Genomic DNA, 23,394 nt, shown 5'->3' on the forward strand with positions numbered 1-23,394 from the left:
AACCAAGTAATAATTTCCTCCTTTGTTAAAATATAAAATTGTAAAATTAATTCGAAATTTAGTTTGTTGGGTTAATCGATATTGAGTTAATTTTTGCGATAACATGTAAAATAATCTCATATTTTTGAGGTTACTTTCTCTCCTCTGGATCCTATTTATGAATCCTACTGTTTCATAAATAGTATAGTATTCTATTTGTTTTACTTTTATGAGGCATTTTTTTATGCATTTATTCTTTAATGATATTTGTGATTTCATATTATTGAGCTATATTGCCTGAACTCCTTGATAAATTATATTGAATTTAATGATCATGTGCTGAGAAGTTCCAATAAATAGATATGAAATTTTTTCTTATCAATCCTGTCGTTATTTTTTTATTTTTCTAATTACAAATTATATATAGCGTAGGTCTAGGTACACAGACAGACATGCCAATTTTCTTATTTGAAATTTTTGCACTTTTGAAATCCACGGTTTACAAACTAATTTCATTCTCAGGTACATTATTTATTATATTTTTGGTTGTTTTAGACGATGCTTGCTCTTAACCCTTTGGAGGCTCTGTAAGCTTCCAAGCTGAGGAAAAAAATTGCTTTTAACAGTGTCATTGGATATCCTGCCTGATTGGCCAAATCACAAAAAAGTTGAGCTTCCAAAGAATTTTTTTGGAAAATGAAAGTTTTGCAGAATTTGACAAAAAGAATTTTCTTCCGAAGCTCAACTTTTTAGTGATTTGGTCAATTGAGCAGAGTACACTCTTCGAAGTAATTTATTTCCCCAACATGGAAACCTAGAGCACCTCCGAAGGGTTAATTTACATCAATTCCATTCAGTTGCTAACAATTACAATTATACCGAGTGTTCCAGTAAAAATACGATCAAGCAACTGCAACTTGCCTATATAAGTTCACAACATCATGAGTAAAATTACGCGCATAATGAAGCTCAGCATATTAAACTTTTAAATGTATATAATGATATGTTCGAATAATCAAAAGGGTAACTCCTAACGCTATCCAGTTTTATATCCTTTTCATTAGAACACTCGATAAACATAGATTCAAAATTTATGTACGCTACTAAAATACGGTAAATAATCACAGAACATCTATTTTGAAATATGGATAAATAATACGTTGTAATTAAATTACCAAACTTATACTAACCAGAGATAAAGTTAAACCTGTATGAGTCTTTGACCGTAATACATTTTGTTTGATTTCTTTTTATACAGCCTCTATACACCATAGTATAGTATTTACAACTTGTACAAAAACTTCGGAAATTTATAGAACGAATCGTGAAACCTATTATAGAAAACGATTATAATAAATTAAAATTTCCAGGAAAAGAAAAAAAAAATAACACAATATTTTGTACTGTAATTTGTATACTTTTACGGATAAATTTTACATCATTTCAATTTAACATAAGCTCACCCTGGTGATATAAAGAGAGACAGAGAGAGAGAAAGAAAAAGAAAAAGAAAAAGAAAAAAAGAAATAGACAAGAAAAACCTTATGTAATAGAATTTCGAACACCAATCAAAGCAGTTTCGAAAAGACACAAAAAAAACGCTGAAAAACGATAATAATGCGTTGTAACAACACGATAATAGGAAGCTGATTTTTTTATATAGGAAACAAGAATACTGTACTTCGAGTTACATAAATTATAACTACGCGTAGGTACGATAAAAATGACTAATTTAAAAACTCTTCTCCGAGATGGTCGATTCGATGATGAAAGTTTATATACATTAAAGCGCGCGGAAAAGGGTTCAGTTATTAAGACCGTCTATATAAGAAGGAACATTGTTCCGTATCATAATTCTACATACAAATACTGTCCTCAATAGTTTAAAAACTTGCTCTGGTAACCGTTTTGATAAAAAATATACAAATGGATGGATTTTACGTTAACTGATGAAGACGGAAATACATTCGAATTTCGAGTAGGTATACGTACGTACAATATTTCGTAATGGTTTAAAATCGAAAATTTTTCACATCTTTTTATCCTTTCGCGATATAACGCTACAAATATCTGGAATGTTATCACTGAATGTATGTACAAAAAAAAAACCTTATATAAATAAACAATACACATAAATAATATCGATACAATATACTACCGTCCGAATATAGAGACGCTAATTCAACATGAAAATCATCTATAATATGTTCTACATATATATAGTAGTTTTTCAACAATAATGTTGAGAGGCAAAATGGACGAAACATTCTATGTTTCACTCTTGAAGAGTATTTTTTTCATTTTTTTTTTTTTCAAATGAGATCTTTGGTTACAAAATTAAAATAAAATACTGGATGAGAAAATTCATCTCTTGTGCTTGGCAGGCATGAGATTTGAGTCGATGAAAAACAAAATACAATCTGGGTGATTCGATGATAAATAGGTAGATATAAGTACCATTAAGAACACTGAAGAAAGTTTAAAGCATCAGAACGTCGAGGACAGCGAAAATTATCAATCATACATACTGTTTAAAATAAAAATTAAACGATGATTGAGGGGATGTTCTCGATACATGGTGGTCTATCGGGTTACCTGCTAAACTTCAATGAAATTTTCCAAAGCGTCGGATCCGTAGAATGGGATGAAATTTGAAATAGTTGTTTTTTAAAAACATGTACATATTTCAAATTCCAGCCCATTTGATGCATCCAGAGGTCTAGAAAATTTCGCTGAAATTCGTCCCATAAGACCATAATGTAAATAAAAATGAGGCATTTTGGGTATGCAATGAAAAAATTTAGCGTATTGAGAATATCCCCTCTTAACGCTTAAATAAATACTCGATTATAACGTCATATCGATAAATCGATTAAACGAAACGAAAAAGGATAGAAGAAAATCGCGTAAATTGAAATTAAATTACAATAGAACATATTTTTGTGACGTATGAACACATTTTCATAATATTTTGAGTATTTTTCTTCGGTTGTTTCTTCTTATCAACTGTAAAAAAATGATAAACAAGATTGAAGTGTGTAGAAAAATCAAAGTAATTTGTCGAATCGTGAATGATATCTTATCATAATCGTAATTAATTCGCGTGCATAGTCATAACACAGAACCAGGGATGCGAACCGAAAAAAAAATTGGTTAAGGGTTCCAAAAGGTTACTGAGAAAAAGGATGGGAATTTTTTCCGGTTACAGGTCAAGGTTAGAGTAATTTTTTGAATTAAAATTCTTGAAATACGTTATACAGGGTGTTCAGGGAATCGTCTACCAAAATTCAACTTTAGATAGTACTCGAGGAGACGAATAAAAAATGATATTATGACAAATCGCCTACCTCCGAAATTGTAGGGGTAAACTTGATTCAAAATTCTCAAATTGCGATGCCCCTTCAATTTTGAAAGTAGAAAATTGATCACTCGAATAAGGTGATCCAAACATTTCCTCATTTTTGGCATTTTGGCAATTTTTTCAAAATTAATAAATTTTTGTCCAAAAATGGTGTAATTTCTTCAATTTACAAATAGTAAGAAAATGTTTACATCATTGAATAATGACTTCAATAACCCATAGTGCTCAAATAGACGAACAAAAATAATGTTATTATATGACAAATCGCCTACCAGTAAAATTTCAGGCGCAAACACAATTGAAGGGTGACTTTCCAAAACGCACTAAGTCCAAAAACCGGTTTTTTCAGAAATCGTAAAAAAATGCGGATGCGAAGTACTGTGAATTCTCCATCACCAATGATGATAAAGTTCCCTATTCGAGGTGTTTAGGCATCGGTCTCTTTTAAAATCCGGAGTTACCTAACCATATTTTTGACGTACGGAGCTGTGAAATGTTGAACACTGGATTTAGTGCGTTTTGGAAAACCAATCAAGTTCTAAAAGTTACAAAATGTCTTTAACAAATTTCATTAAATGAAATTTATGAAATTTGTTAAAGACATTTTGTAACTTTTTGAACTTGATTGGTTTTCCAAAATGCACTAAATCCATGATTTTCCAAAATGCACTAAATCCATGATTTTCCAAAACGCACTAAATCCACAAAACAGATCTGTTTTGTGGATTTAGTGCGTTTTGGAAAATCATTTTTTTTACCGGCACTTTTAGGCTTTCAAAGTAGGCATGAAACGGCAGCTTTTCGCAATTTTTATCACTTGGAGTGATAGGTCACATGTTTTACTACCAGATGGCGCACCTAACTCATTTTTGTCAAAAATGGACTTAGTCAACACCACCTATAGTAAAAGGCCTGGGCGCAGAAAAAGTTCTCGAAGGTGGCAACGTCGCAAGGAGGCTGAGACTTACATGGTGTACTATGGGAAAAGCACCGTTTTCTTGTTTTTCGCGGATTTTTCAAAATTTTGAATGGGCACATGGGTGTTTAAGGCATGAAAAATGATCTATTTTTTACGCTCTACAACGTCATCTTTCATTTGAAGCTCTAGCACTCATCAATCGAAAGATATGAAAGCTCAAAGCTCAAAAATCACAAATACCGAACTTTTGAATGAATGTTTCTCAAAATTTTGATCGAGCACATGGGTGTTTGAAACATGAAAAATAATCTACGTTTCACGCTCTACAATTTGGTTTTTTCCCGAAAGCTCTAGCATCAATAGATCAAAAGTTGTGTAAGTTCAAAGTTGAGCTTTTTTCTAACTTTTGATCTATTGATGCTAGAGCTTTCGGGAAAAAACCAAATTGTAGAGCGTGAAACGTAGATTATTTTTCATGTTTCAAACACCCATGTGCTCGATCAAAATTTTGAGAAACATTCATTCAAAAGTTCGGTATTTGTGATTTTTGAGCTTTGAGCTTTCATATCTTTTGATTGATGAGTGCTAGAGCTTCAAATGAAAGATGACGTTGTAGAGCGTAAAAAATAGATCATTTTTCATGCCTTAAACACCCATGTGCCCATTCAAAATTTTGAAAAATTCGCGAAAAACAAGAAAACGGTGCTTTTCCCATAAGACACCATGTAAGTCTCAGCCTCCTTGCGACGTTGCCCTTTTTGTGCGCCCAGGCCTTTTACTATAGGTGGTGTTGACTTAGTGCGTTTTGGAAAGTCACCCTTCAATTTGAAAATACATATCAAAATTTGAAGCATACCAAATTTGGAAATTTTGAATCAAGTTTGACCCTTCAATTTTGAAAATAGGCAATTTGTCATAATAACATTTTTTGTTCGTCCACTAGAGTACTATGGGTTATGGGCATCATTTAAATGATTCAAATATTTCCTGATTTTTGATGATTTTTTTCAAAATTTCGAGTTTTGAGAAGCACGTGGCTCCTTAAATAATTTACGAAGCAGGCGACCAGTCAAAATGACGTTGTTTGTTCGTCTCCTCGAACAGTTGAATTTTGGCAGACGATTTTCGGAACACCCTATTGCTTATTTTTTTTCTTTTTTTTTTATTATTTAAAACTGTCAAAACAAAAACAAAAGGATGTCTAATAAAACTCCCAGACAAAAAACATGACTTTTTCATGACCTCTTTTTCACATTTTTACTTTTTGAGCCCCCCCCCCCCTTCAATAAATACTAAATGGAAATCGAACAGGGTTGCCATTTTTTACACGATTAAAAATTAGGTATTTCAGTTTTTTCATTTTCATGATTTTTTGAACAAATCTTTTGTTTTTAGATTTTTTTTTCATTTTATGGGCTTTTAAAAAAAATTGTCAAGTGTATTTCAAGTAAAATTCATGACTTTTTCATAACCTATCTTTCGCATATATTTACCGCATATAAATACGCGCCGCCCCCCCCCCCCCAAAAAAAAAAGAATCAAAATTAAATAACAAACTTTAAGCTTTGATGAAATTGAACAGAGTTGCCATTTTTTACAGGATCAAAAATTAGGTATTTAAGTTTTTTTGAACAAATCTTTTGTTTTTAGATAATTTTTTTTCATTTTATGGGCTTTTTAAAAAAAATTGTCAAGTGTGTTTCGAGCAAAATGTCATGGCTTTTTCATAACCTACTTTTCACATGTTTACCACATAAAAATACCCCATCCCCCATCACAATTAAATAACTTTAAACTTTGACGAAATTGAACCAGGTTGCCATTTTTTACAGGATCAAAAATTAGGTATTTGTGTTTTTTCATTTTTATGATTTTTTGAACAAATTTTTTGTTGTATGGGCTTTTAAAAAAATTGTTAAGCGTTTTTCAAACAAAATTTATGACTTTTCCATAACCAATTTTTCACATTTTTACCACTTGAAAATAGCCCCCACCCCCCCCAAAAAAAAATTGAATGACTTTTGAGGAAATCGAACAGGGTTGCCATTTTTTACAGGATCAAAAATGAGGTATTTCAGTTTTTTCATTTTTATGATTTTCTGAACAAATCTATTGTTTTTAGATTTTTTTCATTGAGTGGGCTTTTAAAAAAATTGTCAAGCGTTTTTCAAACAAAATTTATGACTTTTTCATAAGCTATTTCCACATTTTTACCACTTGAAACTAGCCCTCTCCCTTCAAAAAAAATTGAGTGACCTTTGAGGAAATCGAACAGGGTTGCCATTTTTTTACAGGATCAAAAATTAGGTATTTTCAGTTTTTTCATTTTCATGATTTTCTGAACAAATCTTTTGCTTTTAGATTTTATTTTTCATTGTATGGGTTTTTTTAAAAAAAAATTGTCAAGCGTTTTTCAAACAAAATTTGAAAATACCCTACCTCCCCCCCCCCCAAATCAAAATTAAATATTAAATAACTTTGAACTTCGATGAAATTGAACAAGGTTGCCATTTTTTACAGGATCAAAAATTAGGTATTTCAGTTTTTTCCTTTTTATGATTTTTGAACAAATTTTTCATTTCTTGATTATTTTCATTTTGAGCTTTTTAAAAAATTTTCAAGTACCTATGTTTCCAGCAAAATTCATGACTTTTTTCATGACTTTCATGAACGTTAGACACCCTGTAACAATGACCAACCCTTGGATGAGTCGTTTTAAAACCACTCCTTATTCCTGCAAAATTTCAAAAAAGTATGTCTATTTTTTCAAAAATGAATTTTCATCAGTTGCCACTCTTAAAGATTCTTCAATTCTTCCCCTCAGAATCGAATCATTTTCAAGATTATTTTAATGTAGGTAAAGTACCTGGTGTCGTTTTGGATACGTTGAAGCTCAAAAAGACGAAAACCCGCTTATTATGGTAAATTGAAGTTGAAAAACTGTAATGATCTTGAGTTACATATTTCATTTGAAACTCAAAACACTCGAAAATTTTTTAAAAAAATGAAAAAATAATAACCTTAATTAATCGAATTTTTTTCAAGGTTACAGGTTAAAGAAATACAAATTCAAATTTGAGTTCCAGATTCAATTTTTTTCATTTCAATTGAAGGTTATTGGACAAAAAAATTCCCCCGAAAATTTTTGGGCCAATTTCGGTTTGCATCCCTGCCTGCACCTAACATCGAACTTGGACATGCTCGTATCCAATATTCTCGGTGCATTTCGCGAGTAAATTCGAGTTAAAAATACAAAAATCACAAAGGACTAGCATACCCGTCAACATTACACGATGCTATATAAATGGATGCGGAGGTATCAAAGTTGTACGACTTCTTCTGAACGAAGCTACGGCACCATCGCCAAGATCCAGCTCTAATTCGGCAGGTCTAGCTCGTACACGAGACATACTACCATTCGAAGATAACGATAACTGCGCTAATGATAAATTAGCGCTGGCCATTGCAACATCCGGCATCATATCCGATAACTGCCCTTCGCTGCAAGAACTACTTCCAACCTGAAAGAGCAATCACCATAAATACCAATCCGAGCTTTTTCCTTTCATCTACAACAAACATATTAAAAAATGTGCTTACATCGTTCATATAACCGCTACCTTCGGGAACAACCGCAGGAAGTCTTTTAGATCTTCGTTGAAACGTTGCACTGGGGAAAGTCATCGTGTGTTGGTTACTCGAAGTAGAATACGAATCGAGCGGAGTCTGAGCCAATGAGACATCGTTAACTGATGCCTCTTCGTCGCTGATGGTATTACCGCAGTAACATTTCGTACACGCGTTCTATAAAAATGAAAAATCAATTGTAGATTGTCTCACGATAACTCTGTGTGGGTACTCGTGCAGGCGAGGAATACGAACTTCTAATAAATCCGCCACAGAATCTGGTAAGTTGAATTCTCTGACGACGCGTAATCTTATTTGTCGATTTATTTCGTGTCTAGACGAACGACTCAGGCATAGAGCACGGTGGCAACTTGGAGCTGATTTTAATTTTTGTTCTCGTTTTATCATCGCGTTCATGGTGGTCACATCAGGAACTGAAAATATACAAAAATAATTAAACCCCGTTAATATTCGTTTCACGATTTTCCAAGTTTTTGAAATAGCAAATCGATGTACCTGGGACAGAAGATGAGTACAGTAGCATATCGTTAATGCTTCCATGAGACGAATACGCTTTTTGCATTTTCCTATCGACGTATAAAGTATTAGCTATATCTGGGATATAATGAACTCGTCTCACTTTGAGTAAATCAGCACTGTGTGCCATTTGTTCTTCAACGATCGACTGCAACATACACAATTTTCATGAGTATACTTCAAATTTTCGTACTTTATCTAGTAGATTAACGAGCTTACTTTAATTTCTTCGTAATACGGCATAAAAAGTCTAGGCCTAACGAATAGGCCAGTCTGAGATCTAATCCATGCGTGAACTTTGCTATATTTTTGGTCAGAGCTGATCATATGGCTAGGAGGGGTGCTAACCAAACCTCTACGTATGGCTTGATTAAGCAATTCGTTGTTAGGGGGAATTACGTGGTCCATTCTAACATAAGGTAAAAGTTCGGAGAGTATTTCACGCATGTCTACGTCGCTGACATCCCTTTTCCGGACATTTTTACGATTCACCGACGAAGGAGTTTGATTAACAACATTTGGCTCTGCGGAATAATTAATAATATGAGTATAATATTCGTTTCTAACATCATAATAATATAAAGTGATGAAAACAATGATTACCTCTATCTTCCATACGTTTGATCAATTTACTTTCAGCCCAGTTCAAGACTGACTGCAGTACTTCGAGTTCGCTAGCTTGTAGAAAATCGCTTTGCAAGCATTCTATTAAATGCGATTTATCGATTTGTGGTAAAACTGGACTATTTATAAGCTGTGAAAATTCTTCACAAAGAAACTGTTTCGCTTGTCTGTACACCCAAGCCGATCCATGCGGCTGATTACCCCACCTACACAAAAAATACACGTATTGCAATACGAAACCTTTTGAATTAGTTTCAAAGCGAAGAGTTTCCCGTTTACCTTAATACGATTGGCAAAGTTTCTAATGTTAACCATTCCAAAATTAAATCTTCACAGCCTTGAGTTACGATTTCGAGTTCTAAAAATCTACCAATTTGATATAGTTCCATTACTTCTTCCAGCGGCGTAGGGCGAGAACGTCCTGTGTTCGTTAATGCTTCAACCTATAAGGTCATATAATCGAGTTAAATATACTGGATATAATGAGGAGTATTTCAAAACGTATGTATTCGTACCTCTCCCAAGCTGCCAGCAGATGAAGTACATCCAGATCCTCGTAGAATAAGTGATAGATCAACAGTATCGAGGTAAATTGCGTGCAATAAAACTTTGGCATATCGTTTCGGAATAACACTATCATCGAGCATAATTCTGTAAACAAAAAGCAGAGATCATGTTTAGTTTATCGTTTCGATATTTGATCGATTTATTTTCGAATGTATTCGCATACCGAGATTGAATATGAAGCACTCGTTCAGTGTGTTCTTCACCGGATCGACTTCTTCTTTGAATGAGATTCCGGAAAAACGGCGACCTGGCACTCAATATGGCTTTATGACAATTAAGCTCTAACTTGGGTCTGAATCCGAATTCCGAATTATTCGATAATCTGCGAAAATCCACGACGTTCTCCGAACTAAACACCAGTACGGTATCTGCGTAATCGCCAGTATCCAACAAGTACCGTAGATCGTGTTCCAGCTGATTCGGTGTACCTAGTTCGTCGCCCAATTGTCTCAATAATGCTAAATCGATATCTCCATCTCTTGGTCCAATATCTCCAGTGTATAGGTATCTGAGTAAGGCCGAAAACATATCCACATCGATACCGGGCGTATCCAGATCGATACGAATTTGCGCATCGTACGACGGATAGTTGGAAAGTACTTCGCGAAAATACGCGCAACGAGACGATAATATAGATCGATGCACCGGAAAACACGCTCCACGGAAGATTAAATCAACATCTGTACAGTATTTGAAATCGTATAAAGTTGATAAATCTTGTTTGTACGTAGCTGCGGGCGGTCTAGCTAATTCGGCCTGGATTGTGAGATCCTTCAGAGTAGCCAAAGCTTCGTATTCTTCGAGCAAAGAACGAGTCTCGTTTGGGCTCCAACTGGAGACGAATTCTCGAATGACGCGACCGTGATCGCAGGATTTCGAACATCGTCTTTTTCGAATGAACTTTCGTCGAAGAGTGGCGAATCCGGCCATCTTCAGTTTTCTTCGTTCTCTGTTAATTGTAATTAACGTACAGAAATTAGTAACAAGTCGATTGTTTGATAATAATATGGAATGGATGTTATGAAAACACATACCTTACGGCGCCTTGCATAGAAAATTGATCTGAAAACGTTATATTATCTGGATTTATTGAAATCTCATTGGATAAGCTAGCGCCCATGATTCTCACATCATTGTTATCATTGTAAAAGCAAGCGTCAATCCCACATTGCCAAAATAATCTGCATAAATTCATTTCATTGGAAAACTGTAACACGCAAATATATACGAGTGTTTTTAATACAATTCTGCTCGAGGTGGAAAGGAGATCAAAATACAACTAGATTTAAGCAATTTCAAAGCTAACGAGAGATCAAAACATGAATTATTTTCGAGTGACACAAAAGTAGTCCAAGAAGAGAGTGATAGAAATCAACGTAGGCTACAAGAGTGTTTTGTTGACAAATGACAATAAATGAAACACCTTTTCTCAAAGAATAAGGTTATAAGTTGACATAGATTACGATGCTAACTCGTATTAATACAATAATTACAAAAGGTGGAAAATGAATGTAAGTGAACTTGAATGTTGAAGAGAAGTAATTATTATCAGTGTTTTGGGTGTTACGGATGTATGTACTACGTAATGATAAAAATAAGTCAGCATATAGTTAACACGAATGTAGTTATATTACAAATTAATCAAACCTGTCAGTTTTCATTTTTGATATCACAAATGTAGCGTAGAAGTAATTCGAACCCGAACAATACATCAGTATCTAAATAAAACTATGCCAAACAGCCTGCTAGAAGCATTCTTCAATCTTCATCGCGTAGAACTACAGTTTTTACACCTGGCTGAAGTTATCCTCATCCTCATCCACAGCCACACGAAAATTCACACTATAGAGCATAGAGCAGTAGCGTGTGAAAACCTGGGTGCGTAATTACAGATTATTGTTTTTTTTTTTAGTTTTTTGTTGTCAATTTTGTATCACTAATCACGTTATCAGTCGAGAGAGTTTATTTTTATTTTAACTTTCATCCTTTTTAGTTGAAAACTATAATTGTGTCGGGTGCACACAGTGAAAAAAGACTGGTAATATGATATTGCTGTAGTGTAAGCATTAATTCTCTAGTTATTAATTAACCACTCTTTAATTTTTCTAGAATTTTAATCGAATTTGATTTTTTATTTACCTTATTTAGCTAAAAATCCTCCTAGAATAACCATCTTACGTTAATTAGTCTACTGTTACTTTCTTACAGAAGGCCGCCGAAAACGTGAAATGCTGCGTTGAATTCGTCGCTTGTCGGGATTGCTGTGCTATGGACAATAATGGAATCAAAATTCATGTCAAGCTTGACAAATCTTGAAAACGTTTTCTGCCAAATACAATCATGTTGTATACCCATTTTACGTGGATGAATTATTAAAGTTCATTCGAAAGTACTTTGCACCGGATCAAGAAAACAAAAGTGAATTATGTAAGCTCATTTTGCGGCTACACGTATCTACATAGATTCGTCGTATTTTAAAAATTTAATGTTACCTAAAATCCATAATTTTTGAACGATTATACTTCTTTGATAGCTGGCCTTTTGGATGTCTACGACTGCACTTACTACTAGTATTCTGAAACTATTGAATGAAGTGACTTTTTGCAAGAAAGCAGAACCAGTTGTTTTGAAATGCCAAACACAATGCTTATAATCTGTATCATCTGCCTAACGATGATACGCTGCTGTTATCTTTCAATGATGGTAACATTATTGTTTAAATTTAAATCATATGCGATGATATTTTCGTAGCTCACGAATTTCATTTTTTTTTCAGACATTGACTGAGCTTACTATCCGGAATTTCAGTTCATTGGCTCTAAAAATGACACGGCCACGACAGACATGTTATCGGAAATTCGCAAGAACTACATACATCTCAAATCATCTGTCCGTCTAGATTGATGATGATAAAACGTTTTTGCTGCATCAAGTGTTTGCAAGATTACGATTATGAAATGATAATTCAAAGAACCTTCGATAATAAATCTTTAGTTTGAACACACAAATATCTTACCGACAGCGTCAATATAATTTTTTAATAATATTAGCGAATACATCAGGAAAGATCCTGTCAGTCACCGAAGCGAGTTATTTTTTTACGAGAACAGTATCTTTCGTAAAATGTCTTGTATCGAGGCTCCCAAACAACATAAAATTTTCATTGTTGTCATAAAACCTACGAATAACGACGGTTTATTGCAAATCAGCGAAATATCTAAAACACCGGATGGCCAGTATACTACCAGGAATGCCACCGTTTACTTTGAAGAAACCGAATACGAAACGTTCGACCTCATAGATTTACAATTCTACACTCACGAAATTACATCAGTTCTACTAGAGAAAGAAGATTGTTCACACTCCCCAACGAAAATATTCCGACTCATTATAAATTAAATCGAATTCAAATTGTGTTCTCAATTATTGAAAAATACTGTTTAAAAATTATCGAAAACATGAAATTGTTGAAATTCGTCGTCAGTGGACTTCTTCAAGGATCCGTTATGGTAGCCGAAGACGGTCATCGTGTTCGTATTTTCGAAATGGAACCTAACGACGAAAAATAAAATGCAAACTACCTACCTACGTCCGGAGAGGAACCTAATGCGTCTTCCGAGTTGACCAATACCGATGTTTCTATGTTCCACTACGATTTCGTCAGTATAATCATAATTTCGATGCTGAACCGATACATCTACGAGGACAGCCAATCACGCTGATGAATCTGACGATAGGTTTCTCATTGAAAATAGCGTAATTGATTTTGGAGAAATAAACGTTAATAATCTATCTTTATTGTCCGATTCACATATGTCGATTTACTTCTAGCAAATCACGGTTCGTCGTCGGATAATGGATACAGATTTAAAACGCGATATCGCCAGTTTAAATATTACATCGCGAAGCAGTTGACAAAATTCTGTAAATGTACCAAAGTTTGGAAGTGGCGGTTGTACAAATGTAGACTGTTCTACGAATACAGATGATAACTAATTTCTATTTCCCTTATGAAATGCGAAAAATAAAATATAAATTTACGTTCTGTTTTAACATTCAGTAGGTAGATAACAAAAGTAAGTTCCTTTATAATTAATTACAAAACAGAAATGTGAAAAAATCTGATTACCTATCACAACGTTTCTAAGAAACGATATCAAACGTGATATTGTACTGCTGATCTAATCCGAGACCCACATATGATTCGGGCATGAATAACATGAGGATGTACGTTTATTCTTTCGCGATCTATAATGAACAAACCAATCATAAAAACAATATTATGACTAAAAATAATATTTTAATACAGGTATAAAATTTCAACAAAATACCTCACCTGTTTCATCAGGAAAATTGTGAATTAAATCATGAAATACTTCTGTTCTTCGCCCAAACGTGTACCTTTTCATAGATAGTAAATCTTTCGTTCTAAGGTACAACTTAACGTTAGGAACCAACTTTCATCTTTTCTTTAGGTTTAGGTAATCTCAGAGCATGAACCCTTATGTCCTTCCGGTTAGCCAGTACCTACTCTCTTTCTGGGTGAACGACAACCGGTTTGTATAAATCCACGACTTTGATTTTGGGGAGCAGTACTCGGCTGAATATCAACAATTACAGTCGATCAATAAAAATTCACATACATATTCATAAGTTTACCTCGTCGTCAAATTTTTTCCGCTGTATAGATTCCTATATTGTAAAAATGATTTGAATTTTTGGCAAGTTACACAGCACCTCGTAAATCTGAAACAGTAGTACCTAATAATTTTACAAATTGGTTGGTTGGTAAAATTTATCTTCAAGAAAACAAAAAGTATTTTACCGAATTCATCTGCGATTTAGTGAACTCATTCTGCAGCATGTTCATGAATTCGGAATAACTGTCACACGCTATTTCAGGTAAACCCGGAAGCGAAGAAGGCGTGGGGTAATCCCTCGTTAACAGGTACACGTGTCTCTGCTCAATGTTGTTTCGTCGCCCAACGACCTTGAACCAACATCAGTATCAATAGCTTTGTTCTTTTCGCTGCTCCGAGCAACAAGCACGTTGATATTGAGTACGAATGGTAGAAATCAGCCATCCACGTACTATGCACACAAACATAGCCTAAACAAGTAATTGTTCAGAACACGAATCTAGTCATTTTAAATATCACTCGTTTTTTATTGCGTACTTGTAAAATTCTTAAATACGGATCCAGAAGTGATTTCAAATCATTCTGATAATCGGTACAAGGTGAAACAAAATTGGAAAAATGAGCCTACAACAATAAATGCGTTTTCTATCTTCGATACTCATATCCGATTTCAGCTGTTAGCCAAATGCAGCATGGTATTGATTGGATGGCTAATATAATAATACGAAGCTATACCTATACGACCAAATGTGGTCGGATACAGCGATCATCCTGCGAAAATAATGATACCTATTGAAAAATTTGTTTTCACTAGTAAAGCTTGAAGCTTACGTAAAACTAAATTACCTCGTCTAAAACTACATAATGCGAGTTCTGCCTTTGATTAAATTACTCAGGAAATCATTGACAAATGTTCTTGCTGCGCCGATGAAATATCATAAAAAGTTGGATTTTGCAATAGTCTACGAAAAAAGTAAGTCAGCGTAAGGTAATCTTCTGCATCTTGACATGTTCTAAGCGTTCCGGCAACAATTTCGGCATTCAGATGATCTGGTAAAACAGCCAATATATTCGATTCCACGGGGAACGGTTAGTAAAGGAATTTTTTATACAAATTTTTCTTCACATCATCCACCTTGAAATGATACAACAGAGTAATAAATCTTCCCACAATTTGTTTTTAAAATCAAACTAGACTCATCTTACCATAACGACAGCTAGGTATGCAGACAACTTTTTTCACGTAAGTGCGTGTTTGCCAACTACATACGTGAAATACTGTCCCAATTTTCAGTCGTTGTCACGATTACGGATGCGGATGAGATGGCTTGTGTATGTCTGGCGTAATATTATCCGAAGAGTCAATAATCCACTCGAAAGACTAGATATAAAATACACATACCTGTCAACTCGACAACTTCTTTTTTCTGTTTATTTTGAAATCTTACTTTCCAACCCTTCATACGTTCTTTTGTGAGAGCTTTCAAAGGAGCAATACAAACCACCTGAAATGTTGAAAAAAATTGATGAAAAATTCCTCTTCATATAGTCATTGTACGGTATAATCATAATTCATACGCGTAAAATATTTACTTTAGCATCGGAATTATCTTTAAATACTCTGAAGAAAGCACTTTCTGCTAGTATACATATACGGTACCGTTTTTCCAGAACCGGTTGGCGCTCTAAGTAACACATTATTATCGGTATGATATAGACAGTGAAATATCTGAGTCTGAATCGGTTAAAATGCGTAAATTTACCTACAGGTACGTATATAAATTTTCCAAATTAGAATTCTGCAGCGCGGTCATCGGAAAGGCGATTTTTTTTGCGAATCTTCAACCCATACCCAAAATGGTTCAACAGATTTTCCATGAACTCCATCATTCCACCTGCGAAGAGAACATTTTTACTATTGAATATCACTACGAAGTACAAGGTACGCATATCTATCTTAACAAGCCATCAGCTATTCGCTGATCGCTAAAGGGTTTTTGCTTTTCGTTAAATTGCTTTTTGCTTTTGTTAAATTAGCCATTAGGTATTGCTTTTTAGTTTGTTTTTTTTTTTTCGTGAATTTGATTACAGTACATACAACCAAAACCAAGAAATTCACAGAGTAATAATACATGTAATGAATTTGCAAAAATTCTGAAAGAAGGCTGAATAAATATAGATAAACGTTTTTTTGGCTAGCTTTTTTACTTTTTGGTTTTCATTTTTCAATCATACAGCTTTGGCTTTGGCTAGCTTCAAGCTTTGAAAATCAAAAAATCTCTCATCTGGCCATGTTAAACACTAGTCACACATTTTGTCCCTCCAAAATACTGCTCACTGATTGGCTACAAATTGAAAGAAACTTATGATTAAAATCAATTGCTATAGGGTTTTTAGAAAAACCCTGAAAAGAACTCACGTAAAGTCAGCGCGAATTTTCAATCGTACCTATGTATGTATTGTTAAGAAGCAAAATATAATTTAATTATATAAATTCAGAATAGCAATATTACGATAGTATATTGCGATTCATACTTGAGAAATATACGCTAAATCGGGTACAGAGTGATTTAACGTGGCCTCGAGTTGAAAATGTTTATAAGAGAATATTCACTGTTTCGTAAATGTTTTCACTCGCAAGAGTAACGTCATATTCGCAATATTCATCGAGGTTTATCTGTTATTTCGATGAAAAAATTAAATTATAAAACAAATTGAACGCGGTATTTCATTAAATTTGATAGGTACCTACTTTTAATTGCTCAAATTCTGTTGCTTGAGCCAATATTTCAAGAGCATCGGATTCGTTCATGAACAGTTTTAGTAATATTCGTTGAAAAACTGTATCGCATCGTATTCAACATGGAAATGACTCGATGTACGTGATGTAATTATAACACCGTCGCCAAATTAAACGAATTGGGGTCTACCAGTTCTTCCGAAAATGTGTAGAACATCCAGAATACCAAGATCAACAAAGGAACCGTGCTTAGCATCATAAATTTTCGTTCTCTAAAACCGAAATGAATAAAATTAAATCATTTTTATATCTACTGCATAATTATAATATATTAATATGAGAACTATCAGATACAAACAACAAAGTACTCGCCTCGCACTGTCCATCCGCATATCGTGATTTACAAAACGCGTCCATAGGGCAAGGCTGAATTTGATACTCACAATCTCTTCCATCGAACAGACAAGCGGCAGTGTTGCATTCGGGGTTACAGATCTTATCGTTGAACACATCCCAACATCTGATATTTTTCACAGTACAATTACGCCAGGGATTAATACGCAGAGAGCAATCGCCACCGTCAAAGTTGCAAGACCAGCTGTTGCATTCTGGATCACATCTTCCATCGCCATAGATTTCAACTTGCAGCTTGGGTATTTGCAAACTTGATTGATCATCTGAAATTTATCAGGTCGTGATTAATTTAACAATTTTTTACTCGCACGGATGAGTCCAACGGAAGTCTACTCATCGTAGAAATACAAATGGTCAGTATTTTTGAAACACTTACCGGAGACAAATCAACGCCACCTCTCCAATTATGATCGCGAACTTCGCAGTTTTTGCCTCTAAATCCAGCACGACAGTAACAGCTGTAATCACCGGTACCGTCTTGGCAATTGCCATTATTTAGACACGGATTTGAAGAGCATTCGTCGTAGGAGTCAATTTCGCAATTACTTCCAGTCGTTCCTGCATGAAAAGAAAAACAATGTGATTATTACACATTACCCATACAAAAATAATACACTTTGTACCATTGCTGAAAACGAATGGACATTTGTACTAACCTGAGCGACATTCGCATCGATAATTATCACCTTCCAAAGGTATGCAGGTTCCTTTATTAACGCAGGGATTCGAGTCGCATCCGTTTCTACCAAAAAAAACTCGCAATTCGTACCGAAATAACCTTCGTTGCAATGGCAAGTGTTCCTATTTTCCAGAGCTGAACAAACACCTCCATTGTGACAAGTAGAATGCTCGCAGAAGTTGACTTTTGTTTCGCATTGTTTTCCCATGTTTCCCGGGTTTGCAGTTGCAGTGGTAGTTGTTGACCAATTGGACCCAGTCTAGGGTGCCGAAGTTGTGACAAGGATTGGATAGACATTCGTTGATATCACCTTCGCAACGAGGTCCAACGAATCCAGGTGGGCATTTGCAATCGAATCCGCCAACTTTATCGATACAAGTTCCGTTATTGTGACAGGCTTCTGGGTAGCAGTCGTCGTGGTTGATATCGCACATGTATCCGGCAGTTCCTAGGCACAGCAAAAAAATGAATCAACATCAGAATATTTAGGCTATACACGAAAATTATCTGGTTTGGTTTTTAGGACTTGGGCTTACCTGGTGGACAAGAGCACACAACACCGTTGACGAGATCGTGGCAAGTGCCTTCATTTTGGCAAGGATTTGGTCTGCAATTGTTGATATTGAATTCGCAATTACGGCCTTGGAAACCAACCGATGAAATCTTTACAAGTGGCTCCGCTTTGGCAAGGAGCTGAGTCGCAGTATTTGATTTCGTTGGCGCAATAGCTTCCGGTGTAGCCTTCCTGACAATGGCAACGATGACTATTGCCAATATCTTCGCAAGTTCCATTATGACAAAGTAGCTGACGACGAACGCCTGCAAAGACAAAGAAAAACAACAGGATTAGCAAAGTTTTCACCATAAGAATGCAATACCTATTTTACTTGAAAAATCTATAGGTACCTTTTGTGATAGCAGCGTCATTATACGAGACCATTTCAACATCGCAGACTTTATCAGTCCATCCGGGAGGGCATGTGCATTGGAAAGAGTTCTTGACTTGTTTGCAAACCGCGTCAGTGTAGCCGTACGGACAATGGCAGCTGTAATCGTTCAATAAATCCATGCAAGTGGCTCCATTAGCACAAGGGTTCGAATTACATTCGTTAATTCGTGTTTGACAATTGCTTCCAGTGAATCTGCATTTAAAAAAATGAGACAACACGTTACTCGAACACTCGATACTTTAGAATGCAATTCGCACTAAAAGTGTACGAAATAACATATTCAAATAAATAAAACAAATACCTTCGAAAAATCAAAATTACAAACGACTCTCGGGGCAAAATCAAAAAGATCAATAAGGTTTGAAGTTTCAGCTAATTCGTTATCACAAAATGGTACATTTTTTTTATTGTTTATGTCTACGGTTTTGAATGGCCATTGGCCAACCAGCGAACAGTGCCACAATCTAGCCACCCACCATGATTGTCTAATTGTTTTGTTTTTCTGCATAATTATCCTTATCCACAATTCACAAATTTTCAGCAATTATTTATCTAAAAGGAGATGAAATTTGGATTTGGAAATTTTCAAAAAGTTGCTGGAGGCTCCAAAATGACTTGACCCACCTGCAGTAGACTTGATAGCGCGTTAAAATTGAAATTGCTCAGAAACTTGAAAGGCATAATTTCGGCCATGATCATGTAGCATTTAAAAAATCCAATTTGGTAACCCTGACTGAACCCAGTTCGCGCATTTTTAGCCTTTATGTGTTTTTCAATTTCAGTTGAGTTGACCAGTTGAGTGTTCTTTTCTTTGGAGTCGACTGTATTACGAATAATATATTAAGTAAAGATATTTAAATCATTCGATTACAAAATTTATATCATTCATCGACGTCATCGAGTAGTTAATCCGAAATCCGAATATTCCAAATAATAAAATGGTAAGCGTTTTATAATTACTTACAATATGTTTTTTCAAAGTCTGTCCGCTTTCACCACCGCGTGTTTTTATTTAAACCAACTTAATATTATTAAAATCTATTGTTATTTTTAATTTTTTTCAGTCCAATCCAGAACCATCCCAGCCCCAGCCCACTATCGCTGAATTAATGATGGAAATCCAACAACTAAGAAATGTACAAGCTCAGATTCAGAACAACCGTCCGGCACAGGGTCCGGCACCGGCTGCTATTGCTCCGATAGTAGTACCACCAGCAGCTGAGAATGAGATTCAGAATCAGATTATACCACCGGCGAATCAGCTTGATGCTGCTGCTTTATACGCGCAGCCTGTTCTCGAAGACCCCGGCCTGCCGCAAGGACAGCAACGAGGATCATACCACGATCACCCGCGTGGTGGACGGGGTGGGCGCGGTGGGCGAGGTGGATCATCGCATCCGCATCGCGAAAGAACAATTCCGTACAGAATTTCAATTCCGCCAGAAATTGTAAGTGCCTAAATTTATAAATTTATTAAGTACGTATTTTAAATTGAACACTTCATTAATGTTTGGATATTTTCCAGACAAGAGAGGTGGATAGGGCCGTTTACTGCGCCAGAAATTTATTGAACAAAATCAGCCAAGCACAGGGCCAGCTGTTTGCAGAGTCGCCGTCATCGGATAATAACTGATATAGTCACATCGTTACGTATATTGATTAAAATTCGACGAATTCGATGAAAGAAAATTTATAATTTACTTATATGTACTTTGTAAATTCAACCATGTTTTCACGAATACTTTGTATAAAAATTACGTAACTTGAAATTTGAATGCACCTCGATTTCAAAGAAATATGTACATATTTAATTTTTTTTTACAAAGTAACTCGATTCTACGATTATTTAATATCTAAAATTTGTAAATTAATTCCTCGGGTAAGATCATCGAGAGAGAAAAAAAGAATCAAACGTTTTAATCGAATAAATTTTGACACTTTTATGTTATTTTTTCATTATTTTTCTGCAGGTGTTCGTAATTTGCCGATGGGTGGCGAGTGGAGTAACAGTCAGGGTGGGCTAAAATTTTTATTTTCACCTACTTTTTTTTGCAGAATTTAAAAGGGACTATAGTGAAAAAATTCTCGACACATTTTGCTTTAAAAAGTTTAAAAGATTTGCCACGTTCTCTGGACTTTTCAGGGCAACTTTGAATTTTATAATTTTTAAAACCCAGATAAAAATGCAAAATAGGTACATATTTTTTCGCTTGATTTCCATCTCCTGAATTCAAATTACATCATTTTCAGCTGTGCTGATACAGACAAAAAACGTTGTGAAATTTCAATTTTCTCTATAAATATTCGAAATGCCAAATGTGCTGAAATTTATACAAGAATCTGAAAATTTGAATTCCATTCACATTTTCGAAACTAAAATTGAACACGGTCCAATACCTCGAGTGTGATTTTTTGAAAAAGTTTTTTGAATAAAAAAACCAAGATATGAAAATGGTCAAATTGATTAGGTAGTCATTTGCCTAGTCCAGCGATAGGAGGAGAGAAGGAGGAGATGTACTTTTCCTCGTCCATAAATGACTGGCTGAAGTTAATTTCACCATTTCTAGCGGAGTTGTAGTCTTCATAGAGACAGATGGATACCCAATTTGACTATTTTTGACATCTCAACTTTTTTCAACATTTCAAATTGGATCAAAAAATCAAATTTGAACTACTCGGCTGGAGTTTACTGGAATATGGATAAATTTCTACAATTTTGATAGGATTTCGAAAACTTAGTCTTGAAAGGTACAAATCGAGAGGGGGACAAATTTTCATCGATTTTTCTAAAAAAGCACTCCATTCTTAAAAACATCAAATTTTTACTGGAAGATGACCTATTTTTAAACGTCCGAAAAATCGCTAAAAATTGAAGAATCAAGTTCATCAGCTAAAATTTCCGTTATGATTCGAAGCTGTTTGCGACCGATATCAAAATTCATAAAATTCATAAAATTTTGAAAGTTCACGTCAGCTTTGAAGTTGAATCATTTTTGATCTACTGAAAATTTTAGAACTTTCAACTGGTCTTATTTAGAAAAATAATGTAACGTAGATAGGGCTCGTGCTCAATTTTTTTCGAAATACATAGTAAATTTAATAACCAAAAAACTTTACAAAATTTCAAAATGGTGAACAAAGCTACAAAACGCGAGCAAACTATTTTAGTGTAGAAAAAATCAGACAAAGAAACAGAACATTTCAATTGCATTTCAAACAAAAAAAATAACGAAACAAAACATTTTAGGTAAGATACTAATTAAAATCTAATAATGAAACTTGATCGAAACTTTGACAATTTTTTAAAAAAGTAGTACTTTTTGGCAATTACTGACAAAAAATGACAATTTTTTCGTAATATTTGTCGAAAAAACGAGACCATTTCGCAACTTTTCCCAAAACATTTTAATAATTTTAGTCGAAAAATTTTTGCTTTTGATTTGCTCTAAAGCCAAGTTTACCTTCATTTTCATAAAATAATCATACCTACAGTAGATACATTCGCAGCTTGTAAGTATAGTATGTATCTGGATACTCTATATTAGATGGAACTACTATAGTCTGTTCACCAAAAGAAGGGACCTAGTCTAAACGGAAAGTTTTGTATTTTCGGCCAAATATTTGCGTTGCAATTTTCACTGAAAACTGAGGGTGCGCTTACTTTCAAGTACAAAACACATTACATGTTACGTAAATCGAATAAGTATGTAGAATGAAGTACAAATTTTGATCTGGAATGAAATGAAATATTGATTAGAGGTATATGGTTGAAATGAAATAGGAACATGGACGTGAAAATGAAATTCAGTATTGAAAATTTGAATACTCCTTTGCTGTTTATTGTAAGTGTACCTCGAATTCTCAATGATGGTCTCGATCACTCGCAAATATTTGGCCGCAAACAGAAACTTTTCTGTTCAACTCGGTCCCTTCTTTTGGTGAACAGACTATAGGGATGCGAACCCGAATTTTCAACCTGAACAAAAATAACCGTAATTGACCCGAAAACTTTCGTGGAAATAATTTTTATCCAATAAACTTTAATCGAAATTTTAAAAATTGAAACCGGAACTCGAATTTGACATTTTCATTTCTCTAACCGTTAACCTGTAACCTTGAAAAATGTTTGGTTATTTATGGTTAATAGATATAATTAAAATTTTCATTTATTTGAAAATAAAATCGAAATTTTTCAGTACTTTTTTTTGCTAAACTTGAAAAAATTGATGAAATTTTCATTTTTATTTGTATTCTGAACGTTGTCTGGTTTTGAATTTGAAAAGTCCTTAAAGGCGATGACTGGTTATATGTATGTCACAAAAACGGGTTTAAAATGGTTCATTCGCAGGTTCGTTAT

The 23,394-nt window shown here is 34.5% G+C and overlaps 2 protein-coding genes, 1 long non-coding RNA gene and 1 pseudogene across 4 annotated transcripts; 2 read left to right on the forward strand and 2 right to left on the reverse strand.

Moving 5' to 3' along the window:
- Positions 1-347: 347 nt before the first annotated feature.
- On the reverse strand, positions 348-11,413 carry LOC135845367 (BTB/POZ domain-containing protein 7). Its single transcript, XM_065363904.1, has 12 exons — positions 11,262-11,413; positions 10,649-10,821; positions 9,778-10,563; positions 9,563-9,698; positions 9,327-9,490; positions 9,027-9,253; positions 8,643-8,947; positions 8,403-8,571; positions 8,142-8,320; positions 7,860-8,063; positions 7,537-7,780; positions 348-2,985 (listed from the first exon to the last, which is right to left on the reverse strand). Exons 2-11 carry the CDS (start codon positions 10,807-10,809, stop codon positions 7,556-7,558), a joined length of 2,556 nt encoding a protein of 851 aa, XP_065219976.1. The 5' UTR covers positions 10,810-10,821; positions 11,262-11,413; the 3' UTR covers positions 348-2,985; positions 7,537-7,555.
- Positions 11,414-11,515: 102 nt separating this feature from the next.
- On the forward strand, positions 11,516-13,037 carry LOC135847003 (uncharacterized). 2 transcript variants are annotated; one of them, XR_010559080.1, is made up of 4 exons: positions 11,516-11,652; positions 11,823-12,041; positions 12,148-12,317; positions 12,391-13,037. It is a non-coding gene; the product is annotated as an uncharacterized LOC135847003 (long non-coding RNA). The 2 variants fall into 2 exon arrangements; XR_010559072.1 differs by having other exon boundaries at positions 11,545-11,673.
- A 4,341-nt stretch (positions 13,038-17,378) lies between these two features.
- Positions 17,379-19,730, reverse strand: LOC135836177 (neurogenic locus Notch protein-like; annotated as a pseudogene).
- Positions 19,731-19,799: 69 nt separating this feature from the next.
- LOC135846607 (uncharacterized) lies at positions 19,800-20,980 on the forward strand. The gene is made up of 3 exons (XM_065365839.1): positions 19,800-19,978; positions 20,102-20,485; positions 20,563-20,980. Exons 1-3 carry the CDS (start codon positions 19,976-19,978, stop codon positions 20,668-20,670), a joined length of 495 nt encoding a protein of 164 aa, XP_065221911.1. The 5' UTR covers positions 19,800-19,975; the 3' UTR covers positions 20,671-20,980.
- Positions 20,981-23,394: the final 2,414 nt, after the last annotated feature.

This window comes from Planococcus citri, chromosome 1, assembly GCF_950023065.1.
Source record: "Planococcus citri chromosome 1, ihPlaCitr1.1, whole genome shotgun sequence".
NCBI lineage: Eukaryota > Metazoa > Arthropoda > Insecta > Hemiptera > Pseudococcidae > Planococcus > Planococcus citri.